Source organism: Notolepis coatsorum (genome assembly GCF_963971535.1).
Source record: "Notolepis coatsorum genome assembly, chromosome: 10".
NCBI lineage: Eukaryota > Metazoa > Chordata > Actinopteri > Aulopiformes > Paralepididae > Notolepis > Notolepis coatsorum.
In genome coordinates, this window is record NC_140174.1 from 21,823,195 (window position 1) to 21,850,954 (window position 27,760).

The 27,760-nt window shown below is 42.3% G+C and overlaps 2 protein-coding genes across 2 annotated transcripts in view; one reads left to right on the forward strand and one right to left on the reverse strand.

Moving 5' to 3' along the window:
- On the forward strand, positions 1-18,595 carry LOC311235487 (uncharacterized protein; the record flags this gene model as incomplete). Its single annotated transcript, XM_084322955.1, has 8 exons — positions 1-559; positions 1,793-1,850; positions 4,523-4,743; positions 8,445-8,510; positions 9,802-9,948; positions 12,659-12,760; positions 15,815-15,910; positions 17,976-18,595. The coding sequence occupies 8 exons, from the start codon at positions 1-3 to the stop codon at positions 18,098-18,100; spliced, it is 1,374 nt and encodes a 457-aa protein (XP_084179081.1). The 3' UTR covers positions 18,101-18,595.
- The window catches only part of LOC311235488 (uncharacterized protein), a gene marked incomplete at both ends in the record, with an annotated part of 12,923 nt that continues 3,382 nt past the window's right edge, over positions 18,220-27,760 (reverse strand). Inside the window, 5 exons of the mRNA XM_084322956.1 lie at positions 18,220-18,356; positions 18,451-18,534; positions 18,659-18,688; positions 19,133-19,361; positions 19,742-19,788. Of these exons, the coding sequence (XP_084179082.1) occupies positions 18,220-18,356; positions 18,451-18,534; positions 18,659-18,688; positions 19,133-19,361; positions 19,742-19,788 (527 nt within the window). The remainder of the gene's footprint in view (positions 18,357-18,450; positions 18,535-18,658; positions 18,689-19,132; positions 19,362-19,741; positions 19,789-27,760) is intronic.

The window sequence follows — 27,760 nt, forward strand, 5'->3', positions numbered from 1 at the left end:
ATGGCGTCGGTGAGAGGAGGAAGGCACGGAGGAGGGTTGGACCCGGTCGCTCGGAGAGAGGAAGCGGAGTCGAAGCAGGGCGGGGGAGGGTCTGAGGATTGGGAGGAAGTGTGTCGGCGGATGGACGAGAGCATAGACGAGAGGATACTGGCGCGGAGTTTGGAAGTTGATGACAGAAAGTTGTGCGGAGAAGTGGAGGCGGCACCGGAGTGGAGGGTGGGATCCCGTTGTATAGCTGACATTTCGGGGGAAGGCGCGAGGTACCCGGGGGTTGTTTCCTGGATCGACGGTGAAAAGTGCCGGGTCGTGTTAGACGGCTTTATCGGTTACGAGGAGGTGGATGTGGCCGCCTTGCTGATCCATGATGAACTGCTTTCGCCGCTGGGAGCTGGGGCGGGTAGTGAGAGCGAGGGAGGTGTCGGTAGGGACGGGGATGGTAGTGACAGGGGAAGGGAGTCAGATGGTGAAAGTATGGAGGGGGGTGAGAGCGGGGGAGAAGGGTGGAGTAAGGTGGAGAAGAGGAGCAGGGACAGTGGGAAGGGGATAAAGAGGAAGAAGGGTAGGGGAGATAGCTCGAGTGGGTCAGAAGGCGAGGGTGTAGGTAATGGTGTTGCAGAAGTGATTCATATAGTGGTTAGGTTTGAGGGGAAGGGGGGAGTGCGGAAATTAGGATTTTTCGAGTTGCCCAAACTCATAGGTAAGCAATTAGGGGAGGTAAGGTATGCGAGAGTTTTGGAGGATGGGAATCTGGCCGTAGGGTGTGTTAGTGTGGATCAGGTGGAGAGGGCTGGGAAGATGAGGAGCATTGGAGGGGTGGGTATAATTAAGGTTGTGAGAGTAGGGGAGAAGAGGGAGGGGGGATGTAAGGGGGTGATAGCTGGGGTTTCGGTGGAGGTTAGCGTAGAGCAGCTGGTGGAAGAGTTGGGGAGAGATGTGCGTAATGGGAAAGTTAATGGTGCAGAAAGGATGAAGAGGGGGGCAGATAGGGTAGTGACGGAGACGGTTGTGATTAAGTTTGAAGGTGAGGTTGTTCCAAGTAAGGTGTATGTAGGGAGTGGGGTGTATAGGGTTAGGGAATTTGTTCAGAGTCCTCTGAGATGTTACAGGTGCCAGGAATTTGGTCATATAGCAGTTTCATGTAGGAAGGGACAGAGGTGTGCTAGGTGTGGCGGGGAGCATGACTATGGGAAGTGTGGAGAGGGAGTGAAGCTATGGTGTTGTAGTTGTGGAGGGGAGCATAGTGTAGCGTTTAGGGGGTGTGAGGTGATGAAGAGGGAGGTAGTGGTTCAGAGTGTTAGAAGGGAGGGTAAGTTGTCGTATGCAGAGGCGGCTAGGAGGGTGGGACAAGGAAGTCAAGTTAGGGTGCAGGGGTTTGTAGAAGGGCAGTTGGCAGAAAGGGTAGGGCAGGAGGATAGAGAGAGGGTGTGGGAGGAGAAATTGAGTATTGTGGGCTTCGTGGCAGGGGTAATTAATACTGCGGCAAAGATTGAGGGTAGAACAGATAGAACAAAGATGATTGTTAGGATAGCGGTTCAACATCTGGGTATGGAAGGTCTGACATTGGAGGAGGTGGTTAAGGAATTGAATAAGGGGGCAGCGGGTGACCAAGGTGTACAGAGTCAGGCAGCAGGGGGCAAGGAGTGTCTCGCAGAGGGGGGCTCAATTGGGAAGTAGCAGCGTTAGTTGCACTCCAAGAAGGTGAGGGGAATTGGGTTTTGTAGGAGGTAAAGGATACCAGTAGATGGCGGCACATACCCTAACAAGTGGTCGGCCGCCGTTAAACCTCAATAAGAAGAAGAAGAAGAAGACCGCGCTCCTCCCAGCGCCGGTAGGTATAAACAACGGACAAGGTAAGTAACGTTCTAACTTTGACATGTAAATTAAACAGCATGTTATTCAAAATGTTTATTAAAAAACGTTAGTTTACTTGTTTCAACAACTTGCTCGGTGGTTCTTCTACTCTAGCTCTAGGCCTGCTAACGTAAATTACTTTTAAACTTCAATTCGCTGTGGTTACGCTCAATGTGTTAGCTAGCAGCATTATTCAAGGCTGGTGTAAATAATGGTTGTGTGTTTGTCTGATTGATTGATTGACAACGGTATTAACAGTATGGGTACAATACAGTACAGCTCAATACATACAATTGTTAAGGGGATGCAGACCAGAGAAAGACGTTCGTCTTGTTTACATCAGGGTCCCCCATTTTCAATTAATAACATTATATCACATACATGACATACAGATAGACAGTACTGCTACATCTATACATTTATGACATACCAGATCTACAAATATACAGTACTGCTTATGTGTACAAAAGGAGTCTGAAAAGAGTATATACATTTGAGGGGTTATAGTAGTTATACATCTCACTGAAAATGGTGTATGAAATTATGAGCCATGTAGTTAACGTTAGTTAGTGTAGGCATGTATTTGAGATTTAAATTGTTCTGGGTCTGGTTGACTGGTTGACCTTGTTTATGGGGTTATTCTATAGCATAAAAAACGAGCATACAAATTATAGCAGCAAGGTTAAAGGCAAATCACAGTTTTTCATATTACAGGATCTAATATCCCAATAGGCCTCTCTGTTTATGGTTTGATTCAGTTTTAAAATGACATAAAAAAACCATATAAAAAGATAGCAGCAAAGTAAGGCAAATCAGTTTTTCATATTAGGATCTACATTTACATTTACATTTACATTTAGTCATTTAGCTGACGCTTTTATCCAAAGCGACTTACAAGTTCTGTGCGACAAGACAGCAAGAAGGGTATAACTCTATCAGCTGAGTAACAATGTTCATCAAAGTGTTGCGTGTTACAGTGTAGGTTAGTTTATTAGGACAAGTGCATGACATTAAGGTTAGTCGGGGTTAGATTTTTTTTTTTTTTTTTTTTTTATCATTTCAGATAATGGTTGAAGAAGTGAGTCTTTAGTCGACGGCGAAAGATTGGACGGGATTCGGCTGTCCTAACTGGGATGGGTAGTTCATTCCACCATTGTGGGGCAAGGACTGAGAATAGGCGGCTTCTCTTTGATGACCCTCCGGGAGCTTGGATAGGAGTAGATCTGAGGCGGCCAGAAGACGCAGAGCGTAGGGGTCTTGAGGGTGTGTAGTTAGAGACCATTGACCGGAGGTAGGCGGGAGCGGTTCCCTTTGCCGCACGGTATGCTAGGTCGAGGGCCTTGAAGCGGATACGTGCAGCAATGGGGAGCCAGTGCAGGTCCCTAAGAAGTGGGGTGACATGGGCTGACTTCGGTAGGTTTGAGATCAGGCGGGCCGCTGCATTTTGAATGAGTTGAAGAGGCTTGGTGGCAGTGGCCGGGAGGCCAGCTAGCAGTGCGTTGCAGTAGTCGAGGCGGGAGATGACTGTTGATTGGACGAGGAGTTGGGTGGCTTCTTTTGTCAGGAAGGGGCGTATCTAACGCCTCTAAGTAAGAGGCCAGGTAGTATTTTTTCTTAAGATATTATTCAGATACATGGATCTTCTTCCTCGTCTAACTTCAGCCTGTTTTCCAGCCACAAGTTTTTTTGTATCTACTTTTTCTCCCATTTTTCGATTTTTCTCCCATCCCAATTTCGTGTTTTATCAAATTGTCCCCTCCCCTGTCTCGAACGTTGTTAAGACCATGCCTCCCACTGATCGGCTGCAATGTGGACGGAAGCCTTGCATCACGTGTCCCCTCCGGTACACGAGGAGGCAGCCGTCACATCTTTTCACCAGACAGCGCGATCTCTCAGTGGCGAGGAGTAACTCGTGGGAGGCTCACGCTGCCCCGTCACTTCCTGATTCTGCTGCGCAGGCGCACCAACCGACCTGTAGGAGTCGCTGTCCACAACGTCTAATCCCCCACCCACCAACTTCCCGCCCTCTAACACTGCCAATTGTGTTAGTATGAACGACCAGCCAAGCTGGTAGCACTAGCAATGCAGAGAGCTGGGCTCGAACCCAGCGTCTCCTGTGTTAGTGGCGAGCACCTTGCCCACTGTGCCACTTAGTCGCCAGCCATGCGCTACTTCGTATAGATTGTAGGGGTGGGAATCACCAGAGGCCTCACGATACGATAGTATTAAAGTATTGCGATATTAATATTGCAATATATTGCGATTTATTACCTTTTTTCAACTGCAAAGTAAAACTGTCAACATGTTTTATCTAATAAAATTACATTTTCAGTCTGTCCATCTCACTTCGATAATTTGTATTGCAGCAAATGCGATTTTCTCAAGCAGACGGATGTCAACGCTGTAATCTGTGTTGCATGTACCTGACACACTGAACTGTTTGTATTACAGTCATATTCCAATTTATCTGAATGTGTGTGGACTACTGTACTATTACAGGTATTGAAATGAACAACGCATGTATGTGTGTCACTGGAATTTCCCCAAGGGGATTAATAAAGGAATATCTTAACGCAACTTCCCATAAAAAATAAAATGCAGATAATTTCCGATATCACATTTTAAGGCCGATAATATCGGACATCCCTAATTGTAATCTGTCTACTTTCAGATCGTCTCCCTGTAAGTCTTTCTTTGACTCTGAAGAGGAGAACCTCACCCCGCAGCAGCAGCACACCATGGCTTCCATCGAAGATCCCAGTGTCGGCGAGTGGTTTAGCACCACCATGGAGGACATCCGTAACAAGATGATTTTCCCAGTCTTCGAGGAGTTGGCCGAGGGGGCCATGGGGCTGCAGCAGGACCAGAAGCACTTCCTCACGTCTTCTGTTGGTACGTTTTGTTTTTTTCTAAATGAAAGGGGCGACGACAGTGGTTCAGGAGGTAGAGAGCAGTCGTCTAGTAATTGTAAAGCTGCCTTTGGATAAGATCCGTTATATAAATGCACCATTTATGATTAAATGTAATTCAAAGATGGATGAGCAGTACTTGGTAGGGCTGGGCGATTCTTGCTCAAATGTGAATCGTGATTTTTCTCTAAGAATTGAGATCACGATTCTCTCACACGATTATTGTTTTTCAATAAAATCATTTATTGCACTCTTTCTTAACAGACAACATTACATATATCAAAGTGCTTGACTTAAACATAACATATCAAAGTGCTGGACTTAAACTTGAAAGTATCTTGTAACATACAATCGTCATAATTTAAAAAAGTTACCGGTAAGTAAATTTTTTATATATATATATATATATATATATATTTTGTTAATTAAAAAAATCGTCATTTAGAAATAAGATTGCATACGTCTATGAATCGAGATCGTGATTTTATTTCAATTAATTGCCCAGCCCTAGTGCTTAGGCCTACTTCCAGTACTCTTTGACACGAACGGCAGTCTATGGTTACCTTCTGACTGCAGGCAAAGGTTGGATCTGTTTGAACAGTGTAAACGACAAAAATCGCATGGAATCTGATCTTTTCAGTTCAGATTTAGGCCACTTTCATATGTGGTCCTAAATCGGATAAAGGCCATTTTTTTTTTTTTTTTTTTTTTTTTTTTTTTTTTTGCTATGCAACCTCTGAACAGTAATGCGACTTTTACATCACGTCTGGATTGACATTCATCACAATTCTGTGGCGGGAGTCACTGTGAATACAAACATGGAAGGCGGCTGTGATGGAGGTGGTCAGTGGAGGGACAGCGAGGTGTTTTACCTTGTAATTATTTGGGGTGATACTTCTGTACAAGCAAAACTTGAGGGGGTGTATCATAACCGCTCTGTGTTTCAAAGCATATTGTTAGAAGAAATGGCCCCTTCACCACCTCCCATTATCATCTGCTCACAAATTAGCCTCCACTGCACATCAACTTATAAATGAAACTATAAACTGACTTCTGTGCCTTCGTCATTGTTCATAACTTCATGCAGGAGTGTGACCAGTTCACACTGGGATCTGATCTTGGCCACATTTATAGTAGAGTAATGTGAACAGTAGTGCATACCGCCCCAACGGGTCCACGGAGGACGTCATAGCCCATGTGCTGCACACAGCAGCATCACACCTGGACAAGAGGAAGAGGAAGGGGAACTATCTGAGAATGCTATTCATCGACTACAGCTCGGCATTCAATACCATAGTCTCCTCCAAACTCATAGCCAAGCTCAGGGACCTGGGCTTGAACTATGACCTCTGCCAGTGGGTCTTGGACTTCCTGACGGGCAGACCCCAGGTGGTGAGAGCAGGCAACTGCATCTCCTCATCCATCACCCTCAACATAGGGGCCCCCCAGGGCTGTGTTCTGAGTCTCCTCCTCTACTCCCTGTACACACACGACTGTGTGGCTCAGCGGAGTAGCAACACAATCATCAAATTTGCTGACGACACAGTAGTGGTGGGCCTGATCTCTGCAAACGACGAGAGGGCCTACCTGGAAGAGGTCAAGGTCCTGGCGGGATGGTGCCAGGAAAACAGCCTCTCCCTGAACGTCAGCAAAACAAAGGAGATGATTGTGGACTTCAGGAGGACGGGGGTCAAGGACTACAGCCCCCTCAGCATCGACGGGGCACCGGTTGAGAGAGCTTTAAGTACCTCGGAGCCCACATATCCTAGGACTTGACATGGACCACACACATTGGCAGTGTTGTGAAGAAGGCACGACAACGCCTCTACTTCCTCAGGCGCCTAAGGAAGTTCCAAGTCAGTCAGAAGATCCTTAAGAACTTCTACTCATGTACAATGGAGAGCATCCTGACTGGCAACATCACCTCCTGGTTTGGGAATAGCACTGCACAAGACCGAAGCAGACTACAAAGAGTGACACGTTCAGCCGAACGCACAATTGGAGGGGGGCTCCCCACCCTCCAGAACATTTACAACAAGCGGTGCAGGGGCAAGGCTAAGAGAATCATTAAGGACTCCAGCCACCCGAACAACTGCCTCTTTGAACTGCTGCGGTCAGGCAAGCAATACCGGAGTCTCAAGGCGAGCACAAAGACTCAGAAGAAGCTTCTATCCCCAGGCCATCAGGCTGCTCAACGAAAAATTAACACTACACAACAACCATCAAACGCACATAGCACACACATCCACACGCACACACTCACTTTAAACAAACACACTGTAGCACCCACTCCCCACACTTTATATTTATTGATAAAGGATTTGCACTACAACTCGTACACCTTACTGTAAATTGTACCTAAATTGTACCTCATCCCATTTCTGCTTTGCACTATATAGTATTGTATATTAGTACACTGCATAGTATATTGTATATTATATGGTAACTCGGTTACGTCTATTCTGCATCGAACATTGTACATATGTCTATACTGAACATTGTGACCTCATTTTCTACTTATTTACATGCTATACTATGTTATTTGATACTTATCTTGTCTAGCACAGTCTCTGGAGCGTAACAGTAAGAAGCATTTTGTATAAAAGTATTCTGTACTTCTGTATGACAACTATTAAAGAAACTTGAAACTATGGTTAGTTTAAGGTAACAGTGTGGTTAAGATGGAAAGTTAGGGTTAGTTTAAGCTAACTATGTGGTTAGGGACGGGTTATGGTTAGTTTAAGCTAACCGTGTGGTTAGGACTTGGACGAGGCTATCAGAAAAGTCTCTCTGTCGTTTTGAGGTAAAGGCACTTGCCTCCAATGTGAGCGTTCCGGGTTCGTTCCTCAGCAGGGCAACTGAAACGTTTACTGAAAACATTAAAAGTAAAAATTGTGAATATATAATATGTACACATTGTACATTTTCATAAAATTCGTCAATATATTACTTATGGCTATAATACCGTAATTCCTCTAATAGTAACCGGTATTCAATTAAAAACCGGGTCTCTATTAATGACCGGGTGCGCTGTTGAGCTAAGCAATTATAAGCTGGCCTCCTAATACAAGCCGGGTTTCATGTATATGCTGGCCTGGCTGTGCAGTAAATACCATATAATGGTATGGTGTTAATGTTTACCAAGAGAGTAAGCCTACCTCAGAATTGTATAAAACGAAGTTATTATTATTATTATACCAGTATTGTGATTGCACTATTTTACTCTATTTAACTTTTTTTGACCACCTGTAATTGTACTGTTTACTACCGTATTTCATACAGTACTTGGTTTCAATAAATGAACCCAGTACATTTTACTGGGTTCAAACTGACACAAAATGTTGATTTATTCATTATGATCTGTTTGAAAATATAGGCCTCTCTCTTATACATGCCTCCTCATAATACAAGCCTGGTATCAGCTACAGTTGAAACAAATACAAGCCGGGGTTACTATTAGAGGAATTGCGGTATAACATACAATATCTACAGTTTCCCTGTGGGTAACAAGTACTTTATTTACATATTTTAAGCGATCGGGATGCATATTGGTATCGGTGCATCCCATAGTTTTCAGTTTCCCATCCCTACAATGGGCTATTATTCACATGTCAATCATCACTCTGATGATCGACATTATTTTCAGCCTGTTACTAATTGCCTTTTTATTTTTCTTTATTGTAGAGGCATGTTCAAAGAAATGCAACGATGACGCGATGCTGTTTGAAAAAATACATATGTATACAAAAGGTGAGTTTCTGTGTTAGGACTTTTTTCCTCTCTGAGCACTCATTGCCACCAATGCAAATAGTGCTCACTGAGTAAAAAAAACACACAAATTTTACTTTGGGGGCCCCGGTTCAGTTTAATTGCAACTCTGCACTCTACATTCAATATGCAGTGCACTCCTCCATCACATCCAGAGACTAAAAAAAAAAATATATATATATATGAAATACTAATAAAAATATCGATAATTTTGATTTCCAAATGGCAGCCTTAGAATGAATATGCAACGTCATGGATCTAGGGCTGTCCCTGGCTAAGGACATTCTTAGAAGTCATAGGACCTTGGACACTAAATCCATTGGTAAAATGCAAAACAATTGTAAAAAAAAATAATGTTTTAATTGTATTTCTCTCACTCAATCATACAAAATTACCTTTTTTAAATCTATTGCTCATTTATTTATCAATAAATAATTTATTCAGCATGAAGGGAGAAGAAAAGATAAAAACGACTAATCGACTAACAAAGTCTAGCAGACAGTTAGGCTACGTTCACACTGCAGGCAAGAGTGGCCCAAATCTAATTTCCTTTGCTCATTATGTGGATCGGATTGTGTGAACGGCACATGGAATCTGATCTATTCAATTCTGATTGGATCACTTTCATATGTCAGATTCCTTTGCAATGCGACCTCTGTCTGAACAGTCATGTGACTTTTACTACTATTACTGTCGACACGGAGAACACGTGGAAAGTTGGCCGTTTAGTCGACACATTATCACATCCCTATAGTTGATTGATTGATATTTTTTTGTCAGTCTTGCCCAGCCCATATGCACTTACAAGACGCATACACTAAGTGATCATATAGACCAAGATGGCCACAAAAAAGAAAACAAAATAAAACATAAGAACAACCTGTAAACAATGTACTTCAAAGAAACAAAAGAGGAATTCATATGAAATTATATAGGATAATATACCGGTAATGTGTTTGGTCTTAAGTGCCACGCTTTCTCCAAAAATCCACATCTCCTCCACAAAAAACGAACTCAACATACAACTCTCAGACTGCCGAAACAAATCCGGATTTATAAATTGAACTTGCTCAAATAAAACCCCTCAAGGTCTGTGTACAAGGGGCAGTGAAAAACTAAATGAAATTCATCCTCCACCACCCCCAGATCACAGAACACACAACCGCTCCTCCTAGTAGTTGGTAGTGAGAGGTTAACCCTTTGTAGTGTGGTAGTGGAGGGTTAACGTACTCCTGAATGAATGGAAATGAAAAACCAATGCAATCTCTCTCAGACATGGGGCAGGAGAAGATGACGGCAGAGGAGAAGAAGAAGCTGCTCGCTGAGACGATGTCTGAGATGGAGCGGAAGGCGGCCAGGAAGGACGACCTCATCCGGCAGATGGACTCGCTCAGAGACGAACAGGCCCAGAGCAGACAGTGTAGGTTGATTTGACGTTTTGGAAATTGGCTTTGATGTTTCATTTGTTTCATTTTGTGTGTGCGCACTGGGCAGTGTATTTACTGTTCTTGTAGATCTTTATAATTTGACCTTTATTTAACCGGGGTCAATTAACCTCTTCCGCCCGTGCGGTCCGTCGGCAGACCGCAAATGACATCTGGTCATAAATCAATATTTTCCAGGCTGTTCTATAAAAGTAGCGGTTTTTATTTCAAACGTATTCAAGTGTAAACATCATAACTATGTCACAACAGCATTTAGAATGTATATTATCATCAATACGTTAGTTTAGGAATAGGTTAAAGTGTTATATAGATAGATTTTCCTCTTCGAAATGTCTATATTCCGTGAGGGGTGACCTTTTTGTAAAACCTTGAATCATGGGAATTGTAGTTTTTTTGCTGCCATTTGGTAGCGGACATCCAGAGGTGTGGAATTAGAGGCTGACATGTGAGTGGATTTTAACTCTCACTCCTTCCCACTCCCACAGAAATAATTCCATCCCATCCCAAGTGAGTTTCGAAAAAATCCCACTCCCACAGAGGACTGATCCCAATCCCGAGCCCACTTTTATAGAATCCCACTCCCGTTTACCAATCCTGCTCCGTTTTTCTTCCTCAGTATAAAACATGCAGTACATGGGTCACATCATGTCTGTAGGGCTGTACCTTAACCTTTTTTGCACATGGCACTGGTGCTACAGAGGTTGATAAGTTTTGTAGCACAGGCTAAAATCTTGTAGCACAAGTATGACACGTGTTATATTTGTAACGGTCACAAATGTGCCTATTGTATTAGTCTTATTTAGTTGCAGTGCCATGTTTGACTGTCATGTTCATGCTGACAAGTTGACGTCACACAGCCAGACACGTTACGTGTAAGGAATTATGGGATTTGGTCTTGGGTGTATGGACTCTACTAGGGGTGGGAACCCCTCCCTCTCCCAAACGGTTCCTAATTTTTTTTTATGTTGCATGATCATGTATACATTTATTCTGTATTATATTTGTTATGTTTAAATATCAACATTATCTGGCCATCCACAGTAAATACTATCAACTCCTTTGACCTCACCTAATTAAAATCATTGACATAGAGAGAGGGACAGACAGAGAGGCTGAGGCTCCCCCGCCCCCTCCCTTTCCTCACTGTTTTCTCTGCCTCTGAGCCGGGTTAGCTTAGTTTAGTTACCGGTAGCAGCTAACTAGTTAGTTTTGGTGAGGATGCAAAGCATGTAAGATGCATTGGAAGTGTTGTGGGGATAAACAGGCAGGGAATTATTTCCCTTGTTGCGAAATGCGCACTCTAACATAACATAGCACGTTGTTGTTGTTGGGCTGCCGGAACTGCGCTTTGGAGGAAATGAGACTAGCCACAGGATTTTCAAAATAAGAGTATCGATATGAACCGAATGCCTATCGCACGGGTGCTAGTGCAGTAAATTCATTCATCGCACAGACAAATTTTTTCATAGCACGCTGTACAGCCCTGATGTCTGCCATAGTTAAATATACAACCACCAAACATTTACATTAGTGATGCACCGATGTATCACTCGCGTCCAAATCCCGTTGGTTTTGATGTCATAGTTCCCACTCCCTTCTGCTCCCGTTGACGTTTACTCCCGGTCCTGCCCAATCACGGGATTCAAAGTGAAATTGACTCATCCCGTGGGAATCCCGAAAAGATGTCATCCTCTAGTCTGGATCTGCGTTGGAATTTTTCAAAACTACACATTGTGTAAGATTCTATGGGGTTCATAGTTCTGTATGAATTATTTCAATAACTTATTATTCGGGATAATTCTACCACAAAAGGTAACGTTTTTGACAAATATTGAAACGTTGTTAGCATGCAGCAACAATTGGATCTGAAATTAGTTTCAAAACTGTTCCACTGTGGTGAAAATAAAAGTACAGTAGATTTCGTTATCTGTTCTTCACGCCTGGTGATACTAAATCTTTGAAAGATAATATATGTATATATAAATGTGCCAATTGGCTATAATAAGGTAATTTATAAGCCTGCTATTCTATAATAATATTTCAAATTGCATTAGTCAGTACTGTATCTACAGAACCTTCTGTTTAATCATCTTCCCTTTATTAATTTCTTTAGATTTTTTTTGTACACATGATCTCAAGAAGGTACTGAACGAGATCAGTGGCAGCTTTTAATGTTTTGTCATTATTAGCATGGTGTTATTCACTGTCAAAGATGCAAAGAAAAATCATAATTCATATTCTCCTTTTGTTTCATCTCAATTTAAGCAAGCCTAGTAAAATATTTCTGACACTGGGAATACATTCACTGAGGTCCATAGATGTCCCTAGATGCCAAGAATATGCAAATGGACCTTGTAGAAGTGGAGCAATATTCCATTTACTTGGGTATGTATTTTAGGCAGATTTTCAGAAAATAGACTCCGGGTGGAAGAGGTTAAGAACAAATTCTTATTTAATGACGGCCTGGCGGTAGACGGAATGGTTCAGACCTTTTGGGTCCGACTGATTAATCACCGTCCATTCGGCCAGTCGCCGTGACGACACGTTGCGTTAGCAAAGCTGAATGCACGATGGCATTAGACTGTAACAAACATTATCTGTTTTTCTGTTTTGTGATGAATGTGGTGCGGCTCCCAATGCTATAATGTCACCCTAACCGGATTCTCCTCTGTGCCCACTGCCCAGTGGTCATGTCTCAGCACGGAGCAAACAAGGACCGACTGAAGAACCTTGAAAAGGCCAAAAAGGTGTTTCAGGATAGTCTGGGGTTGGAGATCAGACATAAAGGTACAGCTCCTTTTTTTTTATTGTTTCTACTTCTCTTGTCATATAGCATCGTGCAACATTTCTGTGTAAAGTACCCAGAAATTATACTTAAGTGAAAGTAAGTGTACCTAAATTGTACATCATCCCATTTCTGCTTTGCACTATATAGTATATTGTAGGGTTAGAAAAAAAAAAAAAAAAAGGGATTTTTTTTTTGCCCCCCTTAATTGATTTTCGGGGGCTTTTTTATTTCGGGGGCACTGAATCTTTATGATAAACTGTTATTAAACATCCTTACATCCACATTTTGACAGTCTTCGTCCCGCAGACAAAAAGATCCCCACAAGCTCCTCAAACACTAGCCGTGTTTGCAGCCGGAGTCTCACGGCGCCGTAATGGAGGTTTCTTTATTATCATTCAGTATTCTATTTGTGTTGTATTATTAGTTGTACTGTCACTTTAGGTGGTGGCTGTGCTCACGGAGGTGTGGCGCTAATGAGAGTGTTTTTATGGAATGTCATTCACCTTTTCACGTTGGTTGACGGTTCACTGAGGTTGACAGTTCACGGAGAGAGGGGGTGAGTTAGGTTAGGAGGTTAGGTTATTTCACGATGCGTGTCAATTGTTTGAACTCCTCTACTCAGCCCCTCGGCACTACCTGTCTATGACAGTCTACTGCCGCAACATAGTCAAAAGAAACTACCGTACTTTTCGGACTATAAGCCGCGGCTTTTCCCCCCATTTTTCGACCCTGCGGCTTATATAACGGTGCGGCTATGTGACTCGACGTGACCAAACTCGAAAATGTAAACATCTAAATATTGCTTTTTTTGACTGCATTGAAATGTTATTTATCTGTTCCTTTATTTGCTAAACTTAATACAACTTGTAAATGAGTTAATGCTTGTTATTTGTCCGACAGTATTGTGTCCCAATGCTAATTACATATGGTAATTAAACATTAAAACACCTGTGGCTTATAGTCCAGTGCGGCTTATATATGTACACATCATTCAATTTAGCTGCTGCGGCTTATAGTCAGGTGCGGCTTATAGTGCGAAAAGTACGGTAAGCAGGCAAACAAGCTGCAGAGCCGCAGAGCCAGCGGCGCTATCGGGTCCGGTCTGGGGACCGCTCAACAGCGCCACCCACCCAATGGCTGAATTGCCAATGGCTGAATTGGAGCACTGCACTGTGCGGGCACAACTGTGAGCTCTGCGGCTCTGCAGCTGCACGCCTCTCGCTAATCCAGCACCAAGCTCCCGCCCCGCCCTTCTCATCAGCAAACCACAGGTCGCGAGGGAATCATTCTCACAGGACATTATGAAAGGAGATATTTAAATATGTCTGACTTCAACAGAATATATATATAATTGGTAAACTGTCTGGGGCATTTTGTGCCCCCCTTAACTGATTTTCGAGGGCATTTTGTCCATTTTCACTGGCATTATTGCCCCAACCCCCCGTTAATTTCGAACCCTGTTGTATATTAGTATATTGCATTGTATATTGTATGGTAACTCGGTTACTTCTATTCTGCATCGAACATTGTACATATGTATATACTGAACTCTGTCTACGTACGTGACTTCTATTTTTACTTCTATTTTACATGCTATACGATTTTATTTCATACTTATCTTTTGTCTAGCAGTCTCTGGAGCGTAACAGAAAGAAGCATTTTGTATAAAAGTATTCTGTAGGACAACTATTAAAGAAACTTGAAACTTGTATGGGTACCGTCTCAAAATCTTACTCAAGTAAAAGTCAGAGTATCTGGCCAAAAACACACTTGAGTAAAAGTTTCTACTTTTAAATGTACTAAAGTTGACTGTCTATTCTTCTGATAGCAGGTGTTTAATCAAAGATCCCCGCTTTCTAGTCTTGCACAAGGACGGGTATGGACGGGTTAATTTTCCATTGATGTGGATTGGATTGGCTGTTTTTAAATAAAGAGCGGCCGCAGGATTAATAATGTTAGTTCGGCCAGAGAAACAAATATACGAATTCAAATGGTTGGACCTGCAAGATTTGTACTGTGTAGGTCTGCATTTTAAATTTAAGGAGTAAAAAGCATTTTACAAGTATACAAACCTAATAATATTCAAGTACTTTACACCCCTGGTAAAAAGATAGCGACCACGTGGGTAGATATGATTTTGATTCTGGGTTTGTTTGTTTCATCACTGAGTGGACATATAGCTGTGGGTCCACTCCTCGGAGCTTTCATTAAATAAATTATAAGATATTCCTTTATTGATCCTCTGAAATGTGGGCGTCTTAGCAGCATGGGGGAGGGGAGAGGGAGGTACAGGTATGGGCAGGGTAATGGCAGAAAGACACAGGCAATATTTTGTATCTGAATATAAAAAGGTGTGCAGATGAGGGTCTGTATGCCCTATCGGTTATATTATACGTTACAATAAAGAATTTTTGTATCTGAATTTATATACTAAGACTAAACGGTATACACATGGAAACACTTAGGTTACTTATCTTTTTGCTTGAGGGCACCTTTTTCATTGGAAGGATGGATATTAAATGATATAGATGCAAGGCAGTATCATCAGAGATGGAGCGAGAGTGTGGCGATAAAATGAGTCATCTTTTTATATTTGCATCTATGAACGAAGAAAAAAATTTGTAACATATTTTCTTGATCCTCTAATCACAATTGCTGCTTTCCTCAGACAAAAAGAGGGCAGGGTTTGAGATGGGTCAATTCGGTGTTGGCCCATGTTTTATAGAGAATTTATAGCTATGATTTGGCAATTGAGTGACACTGGAAACTCTGTACAATGTCCAGATAATTGTTTTCCCCCTAGAAAAAGTGATTTATTTATGGTGGGTTGCACCAACAAGGATTCACTTTTAAACTCTTATTAAATACATTTACATTTAGTCATTTAGCTGACACTTTTACTCCAAGCGACTTACAAGTTCTGTAGTTGCAAAATAAAAAGTTAGGTATATCTGCTAAATGACAATTTTTATAATAAGTTATATATATCTGCTAAATGACTAAATGAAAATAATAAGTTATCTGCTAAATGACGAGGGATTTTCATTTCACAGGTGAACTTTTTCAGTTCATCTTCCGGAACATCAGCCTCGAGAAACCAGACGGCGTGTACACCTTCAAGCTGACCATTAAGGACGGGCTGTACGAGGGTGAGTAACACAGGGAAGTGCACTCACACCACCAGGGACACATTTATTAGCCAAGAGTTTCAGAATAAACATGAAGTGATGGGTATGAAGTAGGGATGTTCGATATTGGCTTTTTTTTACAGATATTGTCCAACTCTTAATTACCGATATATGCAGGCCCCCCCCAAACGGAATAATTTTAGGTAATTAACATTACATACATCTCTTGTCGTGGAATTAACACAACATTATGCATACTTTTGACAATAAATAAAATAAGAATTTGTACTTGCTTGCCTGGGTAAATAAAGATTAAATAAATGTAAAAAGAATTATGTATATATTTGAAAACCGATACCGATCATTTCCGATATTACATTTGAATGCCAATATCGGCCGATAATATCGGACTTCTCTAGTATGAAGTGATGGAAAGGTTTGCAATTTTTATGTGAAAATAAGATTATTCCAAAACTAACATCAAAATGTACTGGCTGATGATGGAACATCCTCTCTCATTTATTAATATCTCCGATTTGTATTAATACCAGAGTACACACATAGGAAAGTGCACTCTCACCAGGGTTGGGATCAATTTATTTAGCCTTTATTTAACCTGGGTTGTCTCATTGAGAGCAGGATCTCTTTCACAAGGGAGACCTGGCCAAGAATAGCGGCAACACAAGAGTTTAAAAAAACAAACGCATAGACTGTATTATTGGCTTCCAATTTCCAACAATTGAGATTTTGTAGACGCCCCAACAGAGAATCCAACACGTTCCACACACACCAAGCAGTGCGCAGAATGAGAGTGGGCGGTGAGGGGTTATGTGTTATTTACCTTGGTTAAAACTAGAGATTTATAATCTAGCACAATACAAAAAAAAAAAAAAAAAAAAAAACGACTAGTTCAGTTGAAACGGCGAGTAATCTGATTACTCGCGACCCCATATATACACTTTTATATATATATACCAATTAAACAAAAATCTCGCTCTGAAATCCCGTGAGGCGTGAGTTTGTTGCAGGAAGTTGGAAGCGGTGGGGTGAACACATAACCCTTTCACTGCCACGCTACAGAAGGTTAACCCTTTACTATCACACTACCGACCTTCTGTGGTGTGGCAGTGAAACCTGCTGTTGTGTGGCAGTGAAAGGGTTAAGGCATAAACCAAAAATATATGGCTCTGTTACGTAGTACTAATACAAACAAAGAAGTGGCTCCAACATAGACATTACAGAAAAAAGTAACATTACAAAATGATCAGATAAAACATTTGCACCCAGAGAACCTGGTTACATTATAGGCTTCACTATCAGCCTTTGAGTTTTAGCGCGTGTGTCACTCCGCGCAATCTTGCTATTGCTGTTGCCATGCGCTTTAAGATGTGTTCTAAATGTATTTCCCTATAAACAATCACTCGGTACGGTACTTGAGTGATTTAATGCCAGTGCTGGATCTGGGAGAACCTCGTGCCTCATCCCTATAGTAGTAGGAAGGTGGACTCCACCAGTTTCCTTAGTGAGAGAGGCTGCTTTGCAGTTAAAGCGAAGGTTCTTTCATTACAGAAATACACTCGTGTGTCAAGTGATGGGGAAAAGTCCTGGTAAGGTTTTGAAGGAAAATCTGTTTCCTGACTTCACCTGAATTGAAAGTTAATTGATCCCATAAAAATATTGACTTGCGTCACTTTTGAGAAATTGTGTTTTTGCCTAAGTCATCTCTTCACGCTGATCTTTCCAGAGGCCACCTCGGGTAAAATCGCCTACATCCTTAATTGTAAAGATCATGCGGTTCCTACCCAGTTGTGAAATGATTAATAAATATCATATTCTATATTTGGTATCAGTTTTTCTCATAAATATGACTCCAAGCCATTATTTTAAGCCGATGACGATATGCATCGTCGCTCCTAGGCGTTCACACTGGCTGTAGAATTACAACTTATTCGATCACACCGTAGTAGTCCACTGGAATTGTGAATGTGTCCGATTCCAGTCTTAATCTGTCTTTTTAACGCTTGTGACCTTTATTGCAAATTACTTCCATAAATACTGATCTAAATCTTTTATTTATTCCCTACAGTCTTGTCAACTGAGCCAGAGCTCGCCTGCATGCCTGCCCTGGAGAAGAGACTTCAGGAGACTAACAAGTTCTACCCTTTTCTTGCAATTGTTCGGAAGGAGTTTGTCTCTCAGGCCCGTTCCTAGTATAATTTCAGCATTCATTTTTCCTTTGCCCCCCTCCCTCTTGGATATTTCAGACATGTTTATATATATTATGCACACTTTGTATTAAGTGCCCCCTTTAAGAGTACAGTCTTAATAGTTCACGCATCAGATGACTTGACGACGCTCAACACGGGCAGCTCCTCCACGTAGGTCGATGGGAAATGTCCTATCTGCCCGTTAAGGATTCCGAACCACCAACCACTGTCCTCCTTCAGATAGATATGGAGAAGATCCCCTGGGGGGGAAAAACAAAACAATCCAACCGGAGTCATTTATTGTATTATTATTGCAAGTTACGTGTAATTATTTTCTGTATAATATGTTGTTACCTTCTTTCATATTTAACTCGTCGTCTTGGTCCGAGGTGAAGTCGTAGAGAGCCCTGCATCTTCCTCTACTGCGCCACTCTGCACCTGTTTCATATGAGCATTTTTAACTTGTGCAGTGATGAATATAATAATAAATACTTGAAATTATTTATCCCGGATATTCTGTTTTATTGTTTGTTGTTTAAAAAGGATCCCCATTAGCTGCCACCTCCTAGTCTTCCTGGGGTCCACACAGAGACTACACAAACACAAAACATAAAGATACATGAGATACATATGACAATCACAATTCACTTAATTAACAATGATAATCCAAAAACAATAAAACATTGTAGACATCTTTATAAACATCAGAATATTTTCAGAAAAGGTTATTGCATTCATGGGTAGACATGAATATTTTCAGAAAAGGTTGTTACATTCATGAGTAAATATTACATTCCTACAGTAGGTATTTCCACTCTCAAACGTAACAGTATTTGCTTACATTTAAGTAGTGCATTCTCAGGTGGTACTTGAAAGACACTTTGCTATTCAATTTACTTATGTTCAGTGGGCAGTTATTCCAATGATTGATGGCACGATAAACCACGGTCCTCTTTAAAGCATTTGATTTTGGACATGGTAACATAATCTGTCCCATCGGCTGACCTAGTAAAATAAGAATGAACCCGACTGTCACCTTGTCGCTTGTCGCCGTGGGTTCCGTTAACGGCGCCGCACTCTGCTGCCGTCGCCGGGTTCGATGTGGTGGACGGGGCGGGGCCCGGCGTGGGCTCCTCCTCGGCTGTCACCGGCCGTGCGGGGGGGCCCTTGTAGACTATGGAGGCCCTCAGCGACTGGCGGGATCTGAACGGGGTCTTCCTGATCTTAACCGGACGGGCCAGCTGAACGACACTGTGCTCACAGTCCTTGGGGGCGGAGGAGAGGAGTCATGGTCATGTTTGGGGGGAAAACAACACTTCTTACTGTCTTTTACTACTATGCTTGTACTACTATTTATCATGCTAATGTCTATGCTACTATACTTATGCTACTGCATATCATGCTAATGTCTACTACTACCTATCATGCTAATATGTCTATACTTATACTACTATTTATCATGCATTGTTTAACATCCATAATACCCATACACAAATCAAATAATGACACCACACATTATTATTGTTTCATATACCATACTTTCATCTTTATTTGCATTATGATATATTACAAGGTCCTAAGTTAGTGCACACTTAGTTTACATTGTTTATCATAATTGTTTACTCATGCTGTTTCTTTGTCTTACATGTTTGTTTGGTGTTCCGGGCGGTGCTCTGCTCTTCCTGGTGGCAACTGGCAAAGGACCAGTAATTGGAAGAGGCTGGATTTAAATACCAGGAGAGGCTTGCCGGGAGATACCAACTCCATGAGAAGAGGGGGGGGGGGGATTTAATTAGACAGTGATGTTCTACTATGATTTATGTATGTTTTAGCTTGACTCAGTTATTGTCTCCTACATAAATACATAGTGTTCTTCAAACTAACTGTTCATTATAAATTATAGATGATTAAGGTTAATGTAATTTATTATTGATGATTTGTCTTTCCCCATGTGTCTGTATTGGGTTGGTCAACCAGTATAAATACCTCCCTCTTGTCTCAGTCTGTAGGTCTTGACAGTGGAGGATGTTTTGACGGAGTTAAACAGGGTGGCTGGTCAGGTAGCGTTAGGGAAGGGGGGTGTGAGTGAGCGAGTAGGACAGAGTCAGGCCGCGGGGGGCGAAGCGTGTGTCACAGAGGGGGAGTCAGTCAGGAGGAAGCAGTGTTAGCTGCACGTCATTGGACAATGTGGGGGAGGAAGGATTCCAGTAGATGGCGGTAGAGTAGAAGGAGAAGAGAACTTGTGAGCAGATAAATCTGTTAGGCAGCAATACGCCGGAAGGTGTCCAGTCTGCCGGAAAGTACACGAAGAAGAAGAAGAAGTCTGTAGGTCAGTTTTGTTTGGTTCAGTTGTGTTAGGTATTTTTAGTTTGTTCTGTTTAAGTTGACCCGAGTTCTGCTGGGCCCAAGAACAGCTTTTTTTGTTATTGTTGCACTTTTTTGTGGTTTTTGTTCCCTGTATTTATATTTTTGGGAAAAATAAACCTTCCTTTGAGCACTCTACCTATGACTCCTCATGTCTACGCTGTTTGGTCCCTCACTCTCCCTCTCAATTTTCTAGCTTCAGGAGACAGTAGTGACTTGACTTACTTTACTTAAGCCTTTGCACTGCCTGCGAAGCATAGGCCACTGACGATTTCTTTCCATGTTGACATATTGTGGTTCCAGGAGACAGTAGTGCATCTTCACAAATGTTGACTGAGCTGTCGGGGGCCACAGGAACCACACTATGTCTATTCTTAAAATGGGTGGCATTCACCTTTTAATAAGCATACGGCACTAGCGATGGATGTTTTCTTTTGTAATGAGGTCAATCAGCTATAATGAGAGAGTGCGTTGGTATATAGATGTCTGGAATCATTCTGATAGTTGACTCAGCATGGTCATTATTAAAATGCTGTTTTGAATACCACATTTTGTGGATACAGCATGTTTGCTTCTCTGAGCCAGTATCGCCACCTCCTGGTTCTAAAAAGGTGTACAACAAAATTTAATTGGCAATGGCATCTAACCATAGTGCAAACTAGTAGTAAAGAGTATAGTAAGTACAGTATAAAAAGTACAGTATACAGTATAAAATGTGAAGTATGATGAATATTATAATTATATACAGTGCTACAATTATAAACACACTATGGTAATAAACTATATTAGCCAGTGGTTTAACTAATAAGTGTAGGCATGGATAATATATATATATATATTATATATATATCCTCTTACCACTCTTGCACATTTAGCATAAAACGCCTGTTGATTGCATACCCAAAGTAATTTGAAAGCTATTATTGTACCATTTATAGCACACGCATGAGTCTGACCTGATCGTCGTTTCCAGAATTTCATTGGCTACAAAAACGGTCAATAATTTTCACCATCAGAGGTGATTGGTCCGGTCACCGGGAGGCGAAACCGGAGGTGGTCACTTTTTCTAAACTGACGCTCTTTTACTGTTTGGTCTTTTAACCCGTAATTGGAAGCATGTAATAGGCCAAGTAGGGTGTCAATCAAACGGCGGTCATCTTAACTTTCAACCGATTAGATGTATTGGTTCAGAGACACTAAAACAGCAGGACACCGTCAAATGAAACAAGGGCAAATGCGCTGCGACGTGCGACGGCCCGCCATCGGGCCGCCAGAACGTTATAGATAAGTGTATATAGTGACTGTGGATATATAGATATAATGTATATAATTAATAATTGTATATACTGTTATTGTACATTGCTATCATACAGTGTCATGATATGGATAGACTATAGATTGGATATAGTGGTCTATAGGCAACAGAGGTCAGAGTTCATACGGTAGAAGTTGAGAGAGTATAGGCTCGTTCTGACCGCCTCCAGCCAAGTCTAGTAGCACTGTTGCATTCAATTAATTTCCAATGTAGAGGAGCTATGCAGCACCTCGTGTGTACTTTGTGGCTGCATATGCTCCTCTGAATGAATGGAAAGCAGCCGCGCTGCTTGACTTGGCTGCTTTGGGTGAGAACGAACCTAATGGTGCAGTTCCACCACTTCCAGCCAAGTCTAGCAGCACTGCCGCATTCAATTAATTTCCAATGTCGAGGAGCATATGCAGTACCTCATGGTTTCATATGCTCCTCCACATTGGAAATTAATTGAATGCAGCTGTGCTGCTGCCGGTACACAAAGGCACCGTTAGAGACGCAAAGGATGCTGCTCTTTCTCTGCTTACTTTGATTTACAAATTAATTTAACCATTTTCAGCCCAATGAAACAGAGTAGGGGGTTCCCTGATGTCCCTAGACAAATTACCAATTAGGTTTCTGACATCAAGGCCACCTAATAATCCCTCCCCCCTTAATTGGCATCAATCCCGGTCTCCTGAGCCGTTCAGCCATTGTGTAGTGTGATGTGTGCCTGGTGCCAGTGTATGGCAGCCATTGAGCCTGCCCAAGGTTGGGTGCTACACAGCGGTGGTGAACCTACTGTACATTTTGGGGAGCGCTTTGAGTGTCTAGAAAAGCGCTATATAAATGCAATGATAATTCATTCATTCAAGTCACACTCAAGAAACATCTGCGTCTCAGACTTTAAAACAACATTAAATCAAAATCCATTTGGGTCTACTCTGGGGTTAAATGTGCTGTAAGTGGTATTATTTTGTTAAAATAAGTATTAACACTTTGATCGCCATGGTTAAATTCATAATTTACCATCCCTCGCCATCTCTATTTGTCTATGGAGAAGTTCCCCTTCTTTGCAGGGCTATAACTTTTTAAATTGTATTGCTAAATTGACATTATTATGGCCCATTCAATGTCCTATATCTATTGTTCAGGGTGTAGCAACGTTATACTTTTTCATTCACATATTCATACTAAAATACGGTCTAAAGTATAAGTATGTTTTGATCGTTTTCTGCAGCTTTCTCCAGAACTTGATTTATAGCCCCAAATGCATTATATTGATGATCAAATACAGTTTGATAGCGATCGGTGCCAGATAAAAAATTTCAACTGGAGATGCTTCTAGAAGTTACTACATATGATCTGATGATGACCGGATGGGCGGGGGGTCGTTTATAATTCCGTGGGCAACGTTATATCATTCATCTAGTGTGGGTGATATGATCATCAGAGCAGTTAGTAAAGAACACGTTGGAAAATAACGCTGGATCTTACCGTATCTTCCGTCCAATATCTTATACGTCCAAATCATCTTTGTTTGTCGAGTTATTTGCACCGATCGGTGTTCACTGTATCAGGATGGAGTCCTGCTAATGATAGCGAGTGCCCGGACGAAATATGGGTGAGCACCACTTCATCCACATGACTTCCTGTTGGGCGATCTGCCGATCGGCCACCAGATGGCGCTCTTGAACCGTTAGAGAGTTGAGTGGAGCTCAGCAGTATATCTCAGGTCCCCGGGGGAGAAATATGATTTTTTAAATATTGATATCAAAGACGTGTTACGGCATCTTCGGCAGAATGAGCATGGCGGGGAATGACGAGTTTCGGCGTTTCCGGCGATTAAAGTGTTAAATAGCTCTACATTCCTACAGCCATCACTGATATAGAGTGTTTGGTCAGTAACATGGGTCTCCCGGTCCCTCTACTCTGCAGTAAACACAAAACTTTCTGGCATCCCTTCCCATCTTTATCCAATCAGGAGAGAGAACACTCACTGCAAAAATGGTCTGAATGAATGAATGAATGAATGAATGAATGAATGAATGAAAACTTTATTTAACAGATTGCAGAATGGGTACAATACAGTACGGCTCAATACATACAATTGTTAAGGGGATGCAGACCTGAGAAAGACGTTTGTCTTGTTTCCATCAGGGTCCCCCATTTTCAATTCATATAGACATTTATGACATACATAACATACATGACATTTATGGCATAGGGACATATAGGTATTTAGTACTGATACATTTGTGACATAGGCGGTATTCAAATATACAGTACTGTTACCCCTAGATCCTGACAGAGTATATACATATGATGGGGAGGGGACTGTACATTAGGAGGGGGTGGGTGGGTGGGAGGGGAATATACATACGGCGGGGAGGGAATATATACATGCGGTGGGGAGGAGACTGTCTATTAGGAGGTGGTGGGGGTTTTGGGCATTTACGGTGGCCAGTTTCGAATTGCAGCCTCCCGTAGGTGCTCTTTAAGGGCGGTTTTGAATGTGGGCAGGGATTCACATTCCTTTACAGCTTTGGGTAGGGCGTTCCACATTGTTGTGGCATAATTGCGAAACGTGTTTAGTCCCTTGTTTGAGCCGAATCTGGGTTTAACATGATTTGTTGAGCTTCCTCTGGTGTAGTGGTTGTGGTATTCACTGACCTTTGGGAAGTATTTTGACATGTACATGGGCACCCCGGTCGTATAGTGTATCTTGTAGACCAGGCCCATTGCAAGTTGCTGTACTCTGTCGTCTACTCTAAGCCATCCTAGGTTGGCAAAGTGGGCAGGGGTGAGGTGGGTTCTGGGGTTCAGGTCAAGTAGTAGTCTGACCAGTTTGTTTTGTGATGTTTGTAATTTTGTTTTATGCGCCTTTGAGGTGCTTTGGTACCATGAGGTGCACGCATAGTCATAGTACCCTTGAATGAGTGCTCCTGCCAGAGTCCTCAGGGTATTCTTGTTTACCAGAGAGGAGATCCGGTACAAGAATCTAGTTCGTTGGTTGACTTTTTTTATTACATTGGATGCCATTTTGTCACAGGAAAGATTTGCCTCTAGGATGGAACCCAGGTAGGTAATTTCGTCTTTCCTTGTGACAATATTGTCACCCACTGTAACTGAGAAGCCGTCGGTCTTGCTGAGTTTGTTATTTGAACCGAAGAGAATGGACTCTGTTTTGCCCATGTGTAATGATAGTTTGTTATCAGCGAGCCATATGCAGATTTTGCCTAGTTCCGTGCTGAGGGTTTTTTCAACCTGCAATTTGTTCTTGTCAGAGACCAGCAGGGCTGAGTCGTCCGCAAACAGGAACAAGTTGCAGTCACAGGCTGACGACATGTCATTTGCATAAATTAGGAAGAGTAGCGGTCCTAGTATGCTTCCTTGTGGAACACCACAGCTCACTGTGAGGGGGGGGGATAGAGTACCGTTTACCTCTACCATCTGTTCTCTCCCCTCCAGGTAGGATTGCATCCAGCTCACTGATAGGCTATCAAAACCAATTGCTTTTAGCTTGTCCATTAGAATGGAGTGATTGACAGTGTCGAAGGCCTTTTGTAGGTCCAGCATGACCATGCCGCAGTATTTGCCAGCGTCCACCTCTTGTTTGATGTGGTCGTTCAAATAGAGGAGGCATGTGTCAGTGGAGTGGGACGTTCTGAAGCCAGATTGGAATTCGTAGATTAGGTTTTTTTCCGCCAGGTACTTTTCGACCTGTTCGTAGACTATTTTCTCCATGACTTTCGAGATGGAGGTAAGAATAGAAACAGGGCGGTAGTTGCCTGGGTCTAATTTGCTGCCCTTTTTGTGTAGAGGGGTCACTCTCGCAATTTTGAAGTCCTTGGGGACGTGCCCCTGTTTTATAGAGAGGTTTATTATGTGTGTGATGACTGGGGTGATGGCGGCTGCTGCGTCTCTGAGGAATTTGGAGGGGATGTTGTCATGGCCAGTGGCCTTGTTAGGTTGGAGGGCGCTCAATTTTTTGAGTACCTCATCGGTTGTTACCATTTCAAGTTTGAAGTCGTCTTTGTGGACCCCTAGGTTTTTGTAGTATGCTACTATGTGTTCTACCCCATAATGCCCTGAGTGGGAGGGTAGTTTGTTTACCAGTGTTGTGGCTATGTTTGTGAAGAAGATGTTTAAGTAATTGGCTACATCCAGCTTGTCTGTGATGAGCGTGTTGTCCGTCTTTATGTTTATGTTTGAGAATCTGGTTTTAAGTTTTTTACTGCAGCCTAGTTGATTATTGAGTAATTTCCAAAGTTCGCGGGGTTTGTTTTTGTTTTCCTCAGTTTTGTCGTTGAAATTTCTTTTTGCGGTTCTGATCATGGTGTTTACGTCATTTCTTAGTCTGTTTCTTTGGATTTTTAGTTCAACCACGTGGGCTTGGAGTTCACTGTTTGAGCTTTTGGAAAGCTTTGTCTGACTTTTATGAAGTTCAGAGCATTTTTTGTCTCTGGTTTTCATAGCGGCCAGTATTTCAGTGTGCATCCATGCCTCAGCGCGATTTTTAACCCTGGTGGTTCTTATCGGTGCCATGTTGTTGAGTATTGCTGTGAATTTGGTTTTGAATCCAAGCCATGTTTCTTCAACCTGTGTACCACTGAGCTCATCTGACCAGTCCAAGCTCCCCAGTTCTAGGTTAAAGGCCTCTCTAGAGTAAGTTTTGAGGTCTCTAGATGTGACTGTTTTGTGACAGCCGGCCTTCTGTTTTAGCTTTTTGCGGGTACAGAAAATCATATAATGATCACTTAACCCGCATGCTATCACCCCTTTACTGGAGATCATGGACTTGTCAGAGGTCAAAATGAGGTCAATGGTGGTTTGTGTCGAATCGCATACCCTTGTGGGTTGTGTGATTAGCTGGCTGAAACCGTGCAGGTCAGAAAATCTACTGAAGGCCTTGAAGACGGGTGCTGATTTACGCAGCATATCCGTGTTCCAGTCCCCAATAAGAATTTTTTCTACCCCCTCCACCCCAGCTGACAAAAATAAGAAATACAAAGTAGTTCAAATATGAGCTTGAAACAAGTAAAATAATCTACTAGCAAATTTGGCTTGGCAGGATTTCTTGAAATAAGTAAAAATATCTAGGGTTCTCTCTCCTGATTGGATGAAGTAGGAAGGAATACCAGAAAAAGTATTTTGTGTTTCTGTTACTGACCAAATACTATATCAGTGATGGCTGTCAGAATGTAAAGCTACTTATTTTAACAAAAGAATATCACTTACAGCACCTTTAAATAAAACATCAATAGAAACCATAAATTACGTCACCAATGCAAGAGACTCCGGTCTCGAATCCGGGTGTCAGCATTGCCTCCGGCTTGGGCCAGTCGTCATACTATCTCAATTGGCAGAGGTAGTGGGTGGAAGTTGATGGGTGGGGATTGGACGTTGTGGACAGCGACTCCTACAGGTCGGTTGGGGGACGCCTGCACAGCAGAGACAGGAAGTAGCAGGGGTAGTGTGAGCCTCCCATACGTTACACCTCGCCACTGAGAGTCCGTGCTGTCTGGTGAAAAGATGCGACAGGCTGCCTCCTCGTGTACCGGAGGGGACACGTGATGCAAAGCTTCTATCCTCCCTACGACCGACCAGTGGGAGGCATAGTCGAGCAACGTTCAAGACAGGGGAGGGGAGAATTGGAAATACGAAATTGGGATGGGAGAAAAATTGAAAATAAGGAGAAAGTGGATAAAAAAAAAAGAAACCATAAATTTGATTTAGCAAACGTTATGGTAAATGATAAATGGACTGCATTTTATATATCTCTTTTTTCTTTTGGGGTGACAGTGGTTCGGGAGTTAGATCAGTGTCTGGTAATCTGGAGGTTTCCGGTTCGATTCCTGCTCCTCCTGGGCAGCGTGTCGAAGTGTCCTTGAGCAAGACACTTAACCCATAACTGCTCCCGATGAGCAGGCTTGGCACCTTGCATGGTTGCCAATGGGTAAAATGTGAAGAACAAATTGTAAAGTGCACTATATAAAATGCACAATTTAC